Source organism: Helicoverpa armigera, chromosome 31, assembly GCF_030705265.1.
Source record: "Helicoverpa armigera isolate CAAS_96S chromosome 31, ASM3070526v1, whole genome shotgun sequence".
NCBI lineage: Eukaryota > Metazoa > Arthropoda > Insecta > Lepidoptera > Noctuidae > Helicoverpa > Helicoverpa armigera.
In genome coordinates, this window is record NC_087150.1 from 4,065,924 (window position 1) to 4,083,546 (window position 17,623).

The 17,623-nt window shown below is 38.6% G+C and overlaps 1 protein-coding gene across 8 annotated transcripts in view; it reads left to right on the forward strand.

Annotated features, from left to right (window-relative positions):
- Positions 1-17,623, forward strand: part of LOC110381873 (segmentation protein cap'n'collar) — a 137,135-nt gene that overhangs the window by 38,305 nt on the left and 81,207 nt on the right. For 3 of the 8 annotated variants that reach the window (XM_064043306.1, XM_064043309.1, XM_064043313.1), the window contains exons 1-2: positions 6,289-6,376; positions 9,365-10,763. The exons of 2 other annotated variants lie outside the window; for them this stretch is intronic. In XM_064043306.1, the coding sequence (XP_063899376.1) occupies positions 9,675-10,763 (1,089 nt within the window). In that variant the 5' untranslated portion in view covers positions 6,289-6,376; positions 9,365-9,674. Of the gene's footprint in view, positions 1-6,288; positions 6,377-9,364; positions 10,764-17,623 lie in introns of those variants that run through there. 3 more of the 8 variants (XM_064043308.1, XM_064043307.1, XM_064043310.1) reach the window with 2 other exon arrangements.

Genomic DNA, 17,623 nt, shown 5'->3' on the forward strand with positions numbered 1-17,623 from the left:
TGACGACCTCGTTGGCGAAATGGTTAACTGCCGAACTGATGGTCCTAGGTTCGATTATCGGAACGGTGAATTTGTGTGATGTTATTGGCTGTGGTCTGGATGCTATTGTATTTATAAGTATACAAAGTGTATGTATTACAAATTGTTAAAAGGTTCTTTTAACCTACAGACAGACATGTGTTGCTGGGGAGTTTGTTGCGCCACTTCTTCTTTACAGCAAAAACACATAGAAAGTGGTGAAGGGTGGGCGTTTTGGGGGCTGTCTTTTGTACATTTCTGACATTCGAAAAGTGCTGTTTTGCAGCCAAGTTTGAATAAACGAATTTTGATATTGACAGCTCCCTTGGCGCGGAAAAACTATTTCAAGTGACATTGACAGTTATGACAGCCATAGGGGTATCTATAATATCTATTCCTTCCTCAGAATTTACGAGGTTAATTACTCATTTCCCTCAATAATCTAAAATATTGTTTTAAATGTATTTCCAGTTGTATCTGGTTATCTCAATGTTCTTTGTTTGTTTTGATGTAGGTGACTAAGAAACACTATGTCGTTATTAAATTAATGTCGACCGGTTTCATTAAAATGGTCGTGTGTGTCAATCGTTTCAACTGACCTCCCAAAAAGGAGGAATTTCTCAATTCGTCGGGATCTTTTGTTTTTCTTTTGGTGAGATACCACAAAAAAATTAGTACGCTATGTCGCGAACGAGTCCACAGCTAGCATGAGTTCACGCACGGCGGTTGCAGTTTCGCGGACTTTTTTTTCATATTTTAGAAATATTCGCATGAAAGTAACTGTTATACTCTTTGCTACATAGTGGAGCACTATGTAGCAAACAGTGCTCGCTGTGGGCAGAAAGGAGTATCAGACTTTTGCTGTCTCAAACCCACCATGTTTCTTCTGGAGCCCTTTGTATGTGTAAATGCAATGCACGTTGTTTGTGTAAGCTCGGGAGTTCAGTAATGGTCTAGCCGCCGAGTCATACAAAGACAAAACGCCTAAATAATCCTGCAACTTATCAAAAGGACCCAATATGGAACAGCTGAGCATCAAATACATCGTTTACAATGTTCGATGACCTTATGACGTCATAACATTTGCAATCAAGCGGCTTAGGTAGTCTCGTTAGTTCACAATCAGGTGATGATGTCATTTCGTGCAATTGTAAGCGCAGACGCAATAAAAATGCGATTCGATTCGATTTTTTTGATAAACCTAATACCTATACTTACATATTATACAGGTGAGGAGTACGTTTGCTTTTGGAGGCTCTAATTTTCAAATTACGGGTCTTATTTGGAACAAATATTTCAATGTTAGATAGCCCATTTATTGAGGCTGGTTCGCGTCCTGTAGACTTCCTCGATATAGGTTTTAAGTGTTCAAAGTGATAATTATTCCGTTCATCCGTACAAAAAGTAGCCTACAGGTTTCTTTGTTTTATTGGCTATCTAACACTGATAGAATTTTCCAAATAGGTCCAGTACTTATTGAGAATTAAACCACTGTTCAAGAAAACAAACTCTTCACCTTTATAATTATAATATTACTACAGATTAAGCACCAAAATATTCTCTAAATAAATACAAAAGAGAAAGACTACACTACTACAAATAAATGCAGATGCGCTGAAATCGCCCGCGTTGCGCGTGCGCATGTCCTTGACCCACAAGCACGTGTCAGCTAGTTGACAAGACGCATTTAGTTCTACCTACATAATATAGTACTAGTACAGAGGACTGATTCATAGATAAGGTAGATTAATGTACCATAGATAATATTAAAATAATAAAATGACGATGAAGCGTAGTAATTATGGATTGAGCACTTAGGTAAAATGGCCCGGGTAACTGTGTTGAGGAGGTCAGAAAGGCAGTCGCTCCTTGTGGCACACTGGCACTCAGCTGCATCCGGTTAGACTGGAAGCCGACCCCAACATAGTTGGGAAAAGACTAGGCAGATGATGAGATAAAGTATAATTAACTAGCTGCCTTTCCGCGGTTTCACTCGCATCCTGTGGGAACTACTGCCCGTACCGGGATAGAATATAGCCTATGTTACTCGGGAAGAGTGTAGCGCCCCAACAGTGAAGAATTTTGGAAATCGGTTCTGCAGTTTCGGAGCCTTCACAAACAAAGACTGTTTCCTCCTTATTATATTAGATAGATGTAAGGATTAAGACTGATCTATTTACTACTATTGAAGGTAAACTTATAATTGTTGAAGAACAATAGAAAACAAACTTGTTTATCTTACATTTTCCGCATTGAACAGTCTTTGTTTTGACTTTGAGTATTTTTTTTATTCTTAGAACAGTGGTACGTATATTTTGACAGTTGTACAGTGGGTAACTGCAGTTTCTATAACCGATCTATCTATCTAGAGTTGTTTTGCGAAAGGCAATTTATATGATGAAGCTTAGGACAAAATGCAATGTCCAATCGCATAAGAAATAAACCGTGAGTTACTTGCAGAGAACTGTTGAATGGAATGGCATTCAAAATAAAGATTAATTTCAATACGAAAGCAAAGAAAATTCCTCCAAAATACGAGCAAAAATACTATAAACATTTACTCAAAACTAAATCATGTGTGTTTACCGCGAAAACAGAGCATAGAATTACCAACTTGCCTTGACCTTCCTTTCCATTTTAATATTATTCATAAATCCTTCATGGAACACTGAAAAACAAAATAACTAGCGGAGGTGCCATAACGGAAAATCGAAAAAAAGAAAGTCATCATTATCATCCACGGAGCCTTTTCCTAACTATGTCGGCTTCCAGTCTAACCGGATGCAGCTGAGTACCAGTGTGCCACAAGGAGCGACTGCCATATCTGCACTCCTCAACCCAGTTACCCGGGCAACCCAATAGGTACCCCGATTTAACGAAGTCAAAAGTCATCAAATGACCCCTCCCGCTGTGGGTGCAGCGTGAGGGAGTGACAGACTCTTACTGACTAAACCCCACCATGTTCCTTCTTAAGCCCTTTATGTACCAGCGCCGCGATAACTCGCACGAACAATTCTGCAGCCCCGGCAGGCCTTGTCCCACTGTCTCCGCCTTATACGCCTTCTTTGGACCTGTACATTTTTGTAACACGAAAAATCGTTGACAGATGTCTGAAGTCCACCGGAGCGGAGCTAGGCTGCGGAGTGGAGAAACTGAGAAATATTAACCAATAGGATTGAGGAGCGGAGATTTTGTGCAATCCTATTAGTTAATATTTCTCGGTTTCTCCACTCCGCAGCCTAGCTCCGCTCCGGTGGACAGGCAGCCATAAGAACCCAAACGCCTCGTTAGTTTACTCGTTTTGGTCATGCCCACCGTCCATATTTGACCTAGAAGGCGCCTGACCTACCTGCAGCATAGCATCTCTCCGCTTTTCCTTATTCCGTGTTCATGATACACTGGTCCAAGTTTGGATCCTCGCCACGACGGGGAAATGGCCTTTCTGTCATCTCAATGACGTTTGGAACAAAAGCAGGTTGTGAGAGTTCAGGCTAAGAGTGGTTAAATAACTGGAATCGCCATGAGCACAAGTTTTTTAAATCATCCGGCCCCATCAGCAGATTAATTCGTCAGTACTTACATTATTATCGTATTGACATTAGAACTACATACATTTGATAATTTTCATGATGCTAAAGTTATCGGCAGGAATCTTGAGCGCTGACCTTAATTTGCTCAGAAGTGATTTATTAGCAAAGAACCAATCCCGAGTGACGGCTATGGCACAAAAGGGATCCAATAAATTACTTCTGCGCAGGTGAAGGTCAGCGCTCAAGATTCGTGCCGATGATTATACGATCCTTGATAGATGGTTAAATTAATTACCTTAGATTCTATTGCATAGTTTGATACATCTCCCGAAAGCTTTTCCCAATTATGTGGGCTCTAGCGTATCCCGTTGGCTAAACGATCTAAGAGTTCAATGCATACTTTTTACTCGACTATTTTTGGCGCGTTTTTATATTCTGTGCATGTGCTGTTATGATTTCTTTATGGTTTTGCGCGGGGTCAAGTTCAAACGTCTTAAAAAAGTTTATTTTGGTCTTTTATCTGCGTGTTTTTTGAAAGAAACATATAATATGATAATGATCTTATTTATTTTCTATTTTTTCATTAGCTACTTATTTCGTATGGTCATATTCCCTATTCATGCTTAGTAGTTAGTTCTTAATTATTTGTGACCTGTAAAGAAATATATGTTTAACGAGCCATTTTCCCGCGGTTTCACCAGAGTCCCGTGGGAACTACTACCCGTACCGAGATAAAATATAGCCTATGTTACTCGGGAAAAGTGTAGCTTTCCAACTGTTACAGCCTTTTTATTGTCCCACTGCTGGGCACAGGCCTCCTCTCACACGGAGAAGGATTGAGCTTTGAGGATGTAAGGATGAGCTTTCCAACAGTGAAATAATTTTTCAAAGTCTTGGGTACGAAACAATGTTTACTCTTTATTATATTAGTATGATAGAAGGAAATTGAAACATAGCCAAAGGTGGATCTTTAGATCATACAAGAAACGTTTCTGCGATGTAATATTACTATCAATATTGAAATGCGTAGTAATTTGTAACTAACTCAACAACACGTGTAGCTTGAAACATAATAGATAATAGATAATCGCTTTCATGCATTTATAGATCGCGCTAATAAAGAGGTTCTATAGATACGGCTATAATGTCTAACTGGATTTCTATAAGCTATCTATCCATTCATTTGCGATTAGAAATTGAAACGCATCTATCATCATCAAAGCTGATGATTTGTAGCCTAATTTCATTTCTAGCTGTGTGTGTAGGGGGCATTTCTTCCCGTGCAAAGATAAAATATAGCCTATGTTACTCGGGAAGAGTGTAGCTTCGCAACAGTGAAAGAAATTGTTCAAATCGGTTCAGTAGTTTTGGAGTCTACAAAACCATGTTTACTCTGTTTACATATGTAAGTAGACATATTGGTGCATACGGTTAAAAATATACCAAAGAGCGTTAAACTCATCCTATCTTAAATAACTGAAGGTTAAAAATAGCTACAAACATACAGTGATTGAGTTTATATAACTGGATTTGTTCCTACATGGTTAGAGTGAGTCAACGCAAGTCGCGGCCATTTTGGGAATCAATGCTATAATATTGCTCGTTGGAACCATTTGGTCAGATCTTCCGTTTTTAGGAGGTTAACTTATCTAGAAAAATCTGTTTTACAATAGGTGCTAATATTATGAATGTGAAGAGTTTTGTTTGAACGCGCTAATTTTAGAATATATTGGACTTAATTGAAATTATTTCAGTGTTAGATAGTCTATTTATTAAGGTAGGCTGTAGCTAATAGGTCTTATCCATATGCGCGAAGTATCTTATGTAAAAGAGGTAGGTACCGTATGTTTTAGGAGGGAAATGTCTGGTCCGATTTTGTAAAATTCTTTCACTGTTGGAAAGCTACACTCTTCCCGAATAACATAGGCTATATTTTATCCCGGTACGAGCAGTAGTCTCTCGAAACACGGGTGAAACTGAATGAAGACGATAGTTTAAAATATAATGACCTCTTAAATAAATTCACGTAAGTAGGTATATTCGAATGTAATGTCAATGTCTTCTAGTCATTATTAGATAACAATTTAATCTATTGTTTCAAAGGTTTCAGTTTGTAATATAACATACTTGTATATCTTATCAAAACTAATAATATTCACGATTGAAGCAATTAAGTTGTCAGTGTCAATATTAAAAAGTAAAACATTGAGAACCTCCTTGAGTCGGTAAAAATCAAGGCACGTTAAATTGTTGGGTCCCGGCTGTCATTTGAACATCTTTGGCAATCGTTACGAGTAGTCAGAAGCTAGAATCTTACCAAGGGGTTGCCCGTGCAACTGGGTTGAGGAGGTCAGATAGGCAGTCGCTCCTTGTGGCACACTGGTACTCAGCTGCATCCAGTTAGACTGGAAGCCGACCTCAACATAGTTGGGAAAAGGCTAGTCAAATAAATGAACCTACTAAATCAAATAAAAATCTTAACTATGGTTATCTACGCATAAACTTTACCAAAGAGATTCTATGTTTTGAAAAAGGTATACAAACTTTTTGTTCGTGTCTGTAACAAAAGATCTAAGCTTAAGAAAACAGACTGAGAGACCATGGCATACAAACTTCTCATTATTGCGTGTTAAAAAGATAACTAAATAAAGGAAATAAACTATAAGAGACCACCTCATTGTTCAAAGGTAAATTTAACGATTATACACATGAAATTTCAGGGAAAAATAAGATATTAGTCGCCATGATTCATTTTGTTCAACTTGCCTGCCAGTGTTCGCCCGAGCGCCGTCGTGAGCGCGCGCTCGTTCCACATTCTATTTCCAAACGTAAACAAAGGAATTGAAACGTTCGAATTTTCAAGTTATTTAGCGGGAATTTTTGACGTTTATTTTTTTTTTATTTTTGACTGTTATGTTGGTAGTGTGTATTGGTATATTTTTTTAATGGTGGCAGTGTATTTTTGGTGAAATTTTTTCATAGTTTTGTTTTTGATTTGTGATTGAAAAAAGTGTTTTTCTCGTTGGAATAAGTTAGTTGGTAGTGTATGTTTAAATAAGTTATTTTTAAACTAGCCGTTTTCACCCGCGTCCTGATAGACTACTGCCCGTACTGGGATAAAATATAGCCTATGTTACTCGGGAAGAGTGTAGCTTTCCAACAGTGAAACTTTAAAATCGGTTCAGTAGTTTTTGAGTTTATCCATTACAAAGAAAAATATGTTTTCCTCTATATAATATTAGTATAGATTGTGGCGTAATATCGTTTCAATTGAAAACAATGCCTTGTTTGTTTTGCCAGCGTTTTCTTTCTGCGTATTCTGAGATCAAAACGTCGAATTATGTTGACACATTTTTTGTTTTAACCTACAACGTATACGAATTTAAAAATAAGGAATACGAAGTTAGCCCCTGAAGCATTCGAAATTCAAAAAAGCAAATTCTAAAGTAGAAAGTTAAAGTACAGATTTTTAAATTCGAAAATCAAATCGTAGTTTCCTTTGTCTTTTGTTAACTTTTCACATCTACCCACATAAGAATTCTTCCATAACTTAACTCTGTATCCCATATAAAGTAAGGACTCGTATTTGACTTAAGCCTTATTCAATAAATGTCAAAGTTACTGACCATATGGTCTGACCTAATATCGTCATCATCTCCCGAGCCTTTTCCCAACTATGTTGGGGTCGGCTTCCAGTCTAACCGGATGCAGCTGAGTACCAGTGTGCCACAAGGAGCGACTGCCCTATCTGACCTCCTCAACCCAGTTACCCGGGCAACCCAGTTAGACTGGTATAAAAGTACAAAAATTATATCATCCCTTGAAAACTGACTTTACATAAGATGCTGTGGTACTATATACAAAACGAGTGGTTTTTCGTCTATACCAACTTTAAGTGCGAAAAACCTCATTTTCAAGTAAAAAAAATCATACAAAAGAGGTCAGTTACCTCTAAAAACATTATACAAACCGTTTTAACTGTCTTTCGTAATCTTGAAATTAAAACACGCGATAATAAGTCTTATGTAAATAGCAATAAAGTTGATAATGGCCTGTGTCTGTTGTAAGGTTAATTTTATTCTTTTAAGAAGTTAAGAGTATAAGAATATTATGAATGTGGTAATGCTTATTTTTTAATGGGGGTAAGCTGTCTTCAAGGTATCTTCTATACTAATATAATAATGAGGTAACATTTTTTGTTTGTACCGTAAATGCTCCGAAATTACCGAACCGATTTGAAAAAATTCTTTCACTGTTGGAAAGCTACACTCTTCCCGAGTAACATAGGCTATATTTTATTCCCGGTACGGGCAGTATTTCCCACGGGACGCGGGCGAAACAGCTAGTTTCCAAATATTCTGAATAATTTACTGCCATAATCACGTGATATTGGGCAAAATTCTAAATCGTTTTTACATATTTGTTAACCAAAAAGTCTTTAACCTACCAATTTACATGCTGACATTTGACATCGACGTAACTGTCAAAATTCAAATTACGAATACAATTCGACATTTGAATGTTAAATTTGGAAGCGTCTGTAAACTGAAAGTGTTTTTTTTATTCCGTTATTGGCTATAGCACAGATATAGTTTCATTTCTAGAAAGTTTTTATTCTAGCTTTTAATTAGTGAACCAATTTTGAATATTAGAAATGAATGTGATTAACATGAGAGACGTAGATAGATCGAATGACAAACGGGGGATTTATATAACATATCTTTATACTATCCGTTTTTTTCCCTTAATTATTCGTATAGTACAAGTATATGAGGTAGATTCTTAACGGTACAGACAGAACTTCAACCTACCTCAATCTGTCAAATGTCTTCAATAGATTTTCAACCTTATCACAATAGTGGAAGGTTAATATTCTATTGGTAAAATTTGACAGATTCGGTTAGTTGAACCTACGCGTGTCTATACTAGCGAACCAACGAGAAAACACTTTTTTTCCGTAAAAAACCTATCTTGTACCTAAATGTAAAGTTTCTACAAATATGGCCCAAGGTACACCGACAACATAAACATCTGTTTTGAATAAAACAACTGTTTACTTTGAAAAAACTAAAAAACACGCTTTTTGTAACGTTTCTTAGCTAGTTCATGTATTGTCATCAGAACTCAGAGCGTGTGCAAAATTTCATCCTAATCGAAGACCGGGAAGTGGATCAAATTAAGATTCCAAGATTTTCTTACATACATAGTTACAAGTGAAGCTAATATAAGCGTGCTAAAAATGCATAGTAAGCATTTGTTTTAAGAAAACTGAAGTTTATGTTATCGATGAACTTAGGCTCAGTTGTTCAATATTTCTCGCCACGTGCGTCATTAAAAACAATACTTGCTACCAACATAACAAAACTTAAGTACCAACCTTATTTACATAAGCAATTACGACATTTAAAGTTAGAGTACTGAGGTTGTTTGCACTGCTAGCGAATTGAATAAAAACTCTTTTCTGTCTATATAGAGAAAAAGTATCAAAATAGTTTTCGTGTGATAATAGGCGTGACGACAGGGTTGCAAAATAGTGATTCTAATTAATCCGCTTTTTAGGTTAGCAAAAAATATTTGATACGTATTTTTTATCTAAACTAAAACGTCCCAAAATCACTTAAATAAAGGGGGTTTGTGACGTCACACGTAAATAAAATTTGTACCTAAAAGTGACGTAATACAATATTAGAACATAATATTGTATCATCGTTGTTATTGGTCTGTAAGAGAAAATAAAAAATACGTGTCCATTATTTTAAGATTATCTAAAAGACGGACGTATTACTATTTTTCATTCGCCATGTCTATTCTTCCAGTATACCAAAATACACAAAGACTGCTACAGTGAACTGTGATTCTGGTTACAGATAAATTAACATCAGTGATTTGGACAAAACAGTGATACAAAAAAACACTTGTAAAAAATACCCAGTGAAAATGTGTTTCCTAAAAATGTCTTCAACACTAACAGACAGTATTGACAAGTGACAGCTGTCAAAATGACGGAAAGAAGAAGGAAGAAGACGAGAAATTTTATTAATAACTTTAGGACTATATAGCGGTTAAATAATTAATTAAATTTCAAAAATATCTGATCTCATCTGTGCTCAATTTTAAGTTACTACAATGATTTCGCTGAAGAAGCTGTATGGGGATGAGCTGCTTCGGCTGGCTTTGGTCCTTAGCCTGCTCAAGGTGGACCCTAACGATTACTTAGAAAGGGAGACCCAGCAGATGTTAGCTGGACTCCACATATCCAACGGTTCCGACTGGTCTCTAGAACAAGAAGCAAGGACGCTCATAAGACCAAGATTCGTTCACCCAAAGTCTTTAGACAACATCCTTATTAACTACGAAAGACAATTATTCGAAGAACTAAACTCACTTGGCCGATATGGTAATTCAGATTTAGAATATAATGACCGGATATGGAACAACAGAGCTCCAATACTTCATACATATTTAGTAAATAATGTGGCGACTGACACAGTAGCGCCGGCGCTCGCTGCGGCGACGGTCGCTGAAAATGCTGACCAGGACTCTGTCTCCGCTGACGACAATGTAGCTCAAGAAGTCAAAGTTTCCGATGAAGAAGAAGAAACGACTAACAATGAGGTACAAGAACACCCAGATGCTATCGTCACTCTATCTCCAGGTCATAACAGAACTCAGGAAGACATTTTCGCTGAAATAGCCTCACGGTCTTTTGACGTCAACGAGCTACTAGTACACCCTTCAGAAATGCAGATTAAGCAAGAAGAGGAGGACTATGAAGTCCGAGTAAAGCAAGAAGAAGAAGATGATCTTTACAGCGATAATGCTATTGACTTCATGCCGTATTTCAATCCTAAGAATGAGATGGATTTGGGAGATACCAATTCAGTATTTCAACAGAACATGGCGGATCTGCAAGAGTTTGGGGAGATTGATGAAGCTAAAGAGCTGAAGAATGATTTAGAGTACCTGGATGTTAAACAGCAGCAAGAAAACTTGGAGCAATACTTAATGGAGAATACTCCTTTGGATTCTGAAGTGTACGAACTAGCTCCGATGTTCGAAGAGGAACTGGTACTGAATGTGAAGAGAGAACGAGCTAGTACCAGTTTTACAGCTAGTTCGAGTGGTGTCAGTGATATGGAAGCTTCCAGTGATGGCGTGGATGTGAAGATTGAGCCTGATGAAGGCCATCATACTGGGGATGAACTGACTCAGGAGGTAAGTTCTAATCTTAAGCCTAATTATAAAGATAGATCTACTCCGGATTTCAATAACCGAATCCGAATCCGTTGTTTTGAAAATGAAGATTGAATTTTGACATTAGCTTCGTTTAAATTATGTCAGTGTCAGAGGAATCTGTCTCTTTCACACAAAGTACGTTAGAGAAGGATGGAGTATGTTGTGTCACACGATTATTTTATACGTCAAACATGGCCTCCAGTTTATTAGTAACTTTTAAGTTTCTTGATCCATATTACTGCAAATTACGCGTTGTTTTTAAAATGGCCACGTTTGAATGCTAGCTACCGCTCATGCCGCGACTGCATGAAGTCGGCCGCAGCTGCACTACTGGTTTGTATGTATTTACATGAAACCGTTTTGGATCGAAGCGGCAGCAGCACGTGCAGTCGCCCTAAGATATCAATTGTTTTCATGCAGTCCCGGCACACCCGGGTGTACTTTCTAAGTATATCTTGGACACCAATGGCTGACAAAAAGGTGAAGGAAAACATCTTGAGGAAACCTGGACTATACTCGTATAGTCTGAAATCACCAACCCGCATTGAGCAAGCGTGGTGATTAAAGCTCAATCCTTCTCCGTGTGAGAGGAGGCCGCAGCCCAGCAGTGGGACAATAAAAGGCTGTAACAGTAACAACAGTCCCGGTACATGCGGTCATCTTAAACTAGCTTTCAAAAAGTACCCTTAAATATTTTTCCAACCATTTCTGTTTATATTTGTGAAGTTTTTAAATCGAATGACATAAATGGCCTAAGGACGTCAAAATGACGTCATAAAGTCATTAGGGTCAAAGTACAGTTGACACGAAAAAGGTTTCAACTTTGGAAAGCGATTTTTTTATATGCGTTGGCTGTCGGCGAAGTTTTTTTTTTAATATTTTTGGCATTGCGCGTTCTTTTTTATTATTTTTTATGTTGATAATGTGTTTGTGTGTTGTCTATTTTTCTTTACCACAATTTATTTGATAGGCTGCTGTCATTGAACATCTTTGACAGTCGTTACGGGTAGTCAGAAGCCAGTCTAACAACCAGTTTTACCAACGGGTACTGGGTTGCCCGGGTAACTGGGTTGAGGAGGTCAGATAGGCAGTCGCTCCTTGTGGCACACTGGTACTCAGCTGCATCCGGTTAGACTGGAAGCCGACCCCAACATAGTTGGGAAAAGGCTCGGCAGATGATGATTCGCATAGCATAGTTTATTTTTTGCGTTTTATTTTCAAGGAAATGTTAGCTTGGAAATTATTTTTGTTCTAAAGTATTTAGCCTGTGAATGTATCGTACGAGTTTATTTTAATTGTAAATAAGTATTTTACATATAACGTCGCTTTGTTTGCTACTTTCAATATTACGTAGATTCTGTATTTATTTCAATGGCGGGCTTTTTCCAGTTTAGAGTAGAAAATACCGCCAAATTTTAATGTATGTCAAACAGACAGGCTACCTACAAGTATCAAAGTCCATATCTAATCGACCCTTGTACAGTAGACTGCACATCAGTGGTAACTGTCATGCACCTTAACTCAATAGTAATAAGTACGATTTGGCTATAAAACTGTTACCACTGACCTGAAGTTGACTGTACCTTGCAACAAACTACTTTGGTTTTATCATCAAAAATGTAAAAAAATGATACAATAAAAGATTTTGGCAGTCGTTACGGGTAGTTAGAAGCCAGTAAGTCTGACAACCAGTCTTACGAAGGGGCATTGGGTTGCCCGGGTAACTGGGTTGAGCAGGTCAGATAGGCAGTCGCTCCTTGTGGTTTACTGGTACTCAAATGCGTCCGTTTAGACTGAAAGTCGACACCAATATAGTAGGGAAAAGGCTAGGCTGATTTGTTATAATAAAACTGTGATATCTTATAGTAAACTTGACATTGGCTCAGTTTTATTTAATTTTAAGGTTATTCAACTTTATCGTAGGTATATGATAATTTGTTTAATAATTTATCTCTTCGCACTCAGTCGTATCTCCAACGTCTTTCTTATACTTATTTCATACTAGCCGTTGTCCCGCGGTTTCAGCCGCGTTTCATGGGAACTACTGCCCGTACTGGGATAAATTTATAGCCTATGTTACTCGGGAAGAGTGCAGCTTTCTAATAGTGAAAGAATTTTTTAAATCGGTGCAGTAACTTCGGAGCCTTGGGATTCGAACAAACAAGAAAATGTGTCCTCTCATGTCATATTTAATATAGATTATAAATTCGAAATTAACTGTCTCCGGGCTTACACGTCAAAACTACTGAACTATGTTAAATGTTGGGCATATAGAGCCTGAGAAAGGATATAGGCTACTGTTTATACGAGTGCGGGAGGTAGATCCCTATGGACTGAGGTAGAACCGTGGGGAACAATTAATAATAATGGAAACCAAGACCGATTTCGGCGGCTGTTCTCATACAAGGAGATCAGCCAGCTACGCATGACATTATAGTGCACAAGCATTTGCTGGGGCACAGGTGCACTCACTATTCCTTCACTCTCATAGCGCGATGGGACGACAATCCGACTACACCGGAGAGAGATCACAAGCAGGACCGACCCGGTAATTGAACTAAGACCATGCACAGCAGTCGCGCTTGCGACCATTAGATCAACGAGGCAGTCGACAGTTCATCATCATCATCATCATCAGCCTATCGCAGTCCACTGCTGGACATAGGCCTCTCCAAGTGCACGCCACTGAGTCGACAGTTGCTTTGGATATAAATCGATATAGTTATCACAAAATATACTAAATCTGAGTGTACCTACGTTATATCTGATAACAATATGTAATAGATATGATATGGGTATCGTTCACAGTTTAGTCATACGCATAGATAAATACATATTATGTGAAATATAGTACTGCAGTACAATCTACAATATTTCCTCTATCTTTTATAATACTAGCCGTTTCCCACGGTTGCACCCACGTCCCGAAGGATCATACAAACGCGTCCTACGACGGAACACGACGGTTTTTAGTCAGTAAGAGTCTGACACTCCCTCACCGCGCGTAACCCACAGCGGGATTTGGTGTGGGCATTTGATGATTTTTGACGTCGTTAAAAAAAAAGAAAAGGTCTGGCGTGAAAGCGTGACAAACAGTTTCTTTTTCATTTGTGTGTAATATTAGTAGGGATTTTTGTAATACTCGAATGTGTGTGTGACCAAACGCTTTATCTGAAAACCACAAATGGACAAAACGTGTGGTTTAGGTCTAATATTCCCACGATACTACAAAATACACCAATCAGGGTATAAACAACCAAAAAACCTCTTTATTATATTTACTATAGATATACCGTCATGGGGCGCTAAAACAGAAACACTTTGGGAATATTATTTTTGCTTTTATTTTATTTACAAGTATATTTCTATGGCAGTTTATTAAATGTGAGAGGATTCCTGTGCCCAGCAGTGGGACGATAAAAGAGGCTGTAACAGTAACAACAGTAGCAGTATATTTATAGGCATAAAACATGGCATATAAGACATTTCAAACTCTTCAAATTCAACACATTTTCAACCAAAATCATGCACCATGCAAAATTAACATGAACATTTTTGACTTTGACTCCGAATTACCTTCAAAAATTGTTGTTTTTTTTACCTCAAACGCCTACTATTCTGCACGCCAACTTGTAGTGTTTGGCTATGCGTAGAGGTCAGTAACCTATAGTGTGAACAACCTTTACAAAACGTAGATTCGAGTCTTAATCTGTGAATTTTAGTCAAGTTTGTATTGAAGTTGATTTACTTAGTTTTATGATAGATTTTTTTGGACGGTAATAAGTTGTCAAATAATATTATTATACAAAAATAAAGTAAAATAATAATATGTCAAAATAAAGTGGGTAAAGTCCAACCGCTTAAGTATGAGTGTGTGTTCGATTCCAGGTCAGGTAAGTACCAATGCAACTTTTCTAAGTTTGTATTTACTTTCTAAGTATATCTTAGACACCAATGACTGTATTTCGGAAGGCACGATAAACTGTAGGTCCTGGCTGTCATTTTTGGCATTTTTGGCAGTCAGAAGCCAGAAAATCTGACAACCAGTCTCACCAAATGGTATTGGGTTGCCCGCATAACTATGTTGAGGAGTCAGATAGGCAGTCGCTCCATGTGGCACACTGGTACTCACCTACACCCGGTTAGACTGGAAGCCTTGGGGTGGGCTTCTATTAGCATTAAATAAAAAGAAATGACTGTCCTTGTCTATAAACTGAGTAGGTAAGGTGAAATCAATATTAACTATTGATTCGGCCTACAATGTCACTGCACTCAAGGTCATATAAGTAGGCCAATATAAATGCATTTGGAGGCTCCAATATTAGTTACATAATACCTATCTATTGTCTTTGGATTAACCTAGATAGAAAATACACAAAATCTACATTATATAACAAAAAAATAAAAATCTACTATCATCATCCGTCAAGCCTTTTCCCAGCTATGTTGGGGTCGGCTTTCAGTCTTACCGGATTCAGCTGAGTACCAGTGTTTTACAAGGAGCGACTGCCTATCTGATCTCCTCAACCCAGTTATCCGGGCAACCCAATACTCCTTGGTTAGACTGGTGGTGTTGGTGGTGCAAAAAAACAAACTCTTCAGCTTGACAATATTAGTATAGAATACGTTATAGTTATCGGCACGAATCTTGAGCCTACTACATCTGCGCAGAAGTAATTTATTGGGTCCCTTTTGTGGTATGAAGTGAAGCGCGGGAGCGGACTAAAGCGGTGATTGGCCCGCAGTGCATCGCGTCATAGCCGACACTCGGGATTGGTTCTTTGCTAATAAATCACTTCTACGCAGATGTAGGTCAGAGCTCAAGATTCGTGCCGATAACTATAATAAATAGGAGGTAAGTATACATAATATTGTTCATATTACCGATAGTAAATATTACTTGTAAACTTGCCAACTTTGAGTTCGTGTGCGTATGAAATTGAAAGTGATATAGTAGCCACGACTCCACGAGCCACGTGTTGAACTAATATTAGACAAAGTACAGACGGTAGCAGGTCAACCTACTCGAAACTGTCAAATATTACCAATCGAACATTAACCTTACACTATTGTGATAAGGTTGAAAATCTATTGAAGACTTGACAGATACTGTCAAATTTCTTCGTCTTATAAAGTAAGCTGCAGGTTTAATCACCTAACAAACCCTATAATACATCATCATCAACCTATCGCAGTCCACTGCTGGACATAGGCCTCTCCAAGTGCACGCCACTGAGATCTGCTATAATACATACTTTCCTCAAATTCGCCTGACAGCCTCTGACTGTTCATAAGACTGGTTGTCAGACTTACTGGCTTCTGACTACCCAAAGATGTTCAAATGACAGCCGGGACCTACAGTTTATCGTGCCCTCCGAAATACAGTCATTGGAGTCCAAGATATACTTAGAAAGTACATACAAACTTAGAAAAGTTGCATTGGTTGCTTGCTTGACGTGGAATCGAAACCACACTCATACTTGAGAGGTTGGTTCTTTACCCACTAGGCCACCATGACTCTTTATTATATACTAGCTTCCGCCCGCGGCTTCGCCCGCGTCGAGTTCGGTTATATCTAGGGCATGCAATACCGGTTAACCGGTTTTGTTTTTACCGGTAAACCGCCCCTTTTTGCGAGTTTTAAATTACCGGTAAAAATAATATGAAACCGGTAATTTACCGGTTTTTACTTTTTTCTGATAAAATATAGCAATTGTTCATTTAACGTCAAATCTTTGTTATGTAGCCTGAATATAATGTAATGTTGCATACATTACGTATTGTAAGAGTGTTAAAGTTGATGTTTTTTAGAAAAGTAAACTTGTATGTCCTTAGCTATCTCTAGGTTAGATACAAATCTTCTTTCTCATCTTAATTTATAAAATCTAAATTAATCTGTTTTTCCTCATAGCTTTGCCTCAAAGCTAGCTCATACTAGGTACAAATGTAGCTAATGAATAGAATAGAATAGAATAGAATAAACGTTTATTGTCTCCAGTACTACAGCTAGGAGTAGTAATACACACAGAACTATAGTACTGGAAGCAAAAGGTTCAAGCGTAATGCTTATTTCACTTACTCAATGACCTTACTGAGCAAGGGCTTTTACTTCACCACCATGCGGACAGCTCTGAGGACACGGTGGAGCACACAGTCCAGGTGTGCACTGCCTGGGAAGGGTACCGCCGTGTTGTCGTCGAGGCAATAGGCAGCGGCGACCTTTCGCGTCCTTCCCTGGTTCAAGCCATGGTCCGGAGCTAGAGGGAATGGGAAGCCGTTGCCTCCTTCTGCGAAGCAGTCATGCTCGAGAAGGAGACGGCGGAGCGACTGCGAGTAGCACCTCTCATCCCAGCCGCTATAGTGGACCAGGAAGACACCACGGGCGCCAAGGGTCGAGAGACGACTCCCGGCCACCGTAGGCGTCGGTCTGTGGGCGGTGAGTTCGGGTGGCTCATCGTTCCACCGTCTGCATAGACAACAGACCCGTGTCAGCGGCGCGCGTTGTTGCACGGGCTCCTCAGGGAGATGTCAGCAAACCCAGTGGGGCCCAGAAGGGCCAAGCCTGCCGGGGCCGCGGGATTGTTCGAAAGAGTTACCGCGACCCTGGTCCATGAAACGCCTACTAAAAACATGGGTTTTAGACAGAAAGAGTCTGTCATTTGATGATTTACCATAAAAAAGGGCTTTCACTTTAATGAAAAATATATTTTTTTACGGTAATTCTTAGCGTTTATCCCGTCTTGTGACGGGGTCGGCTTTCCGTATCTTCCTTCTTCCACTTCGCTCTATCCTCCTGAATAGACATCTTCCTCTTCGAGTTGCAGATTTTCATGTCATTC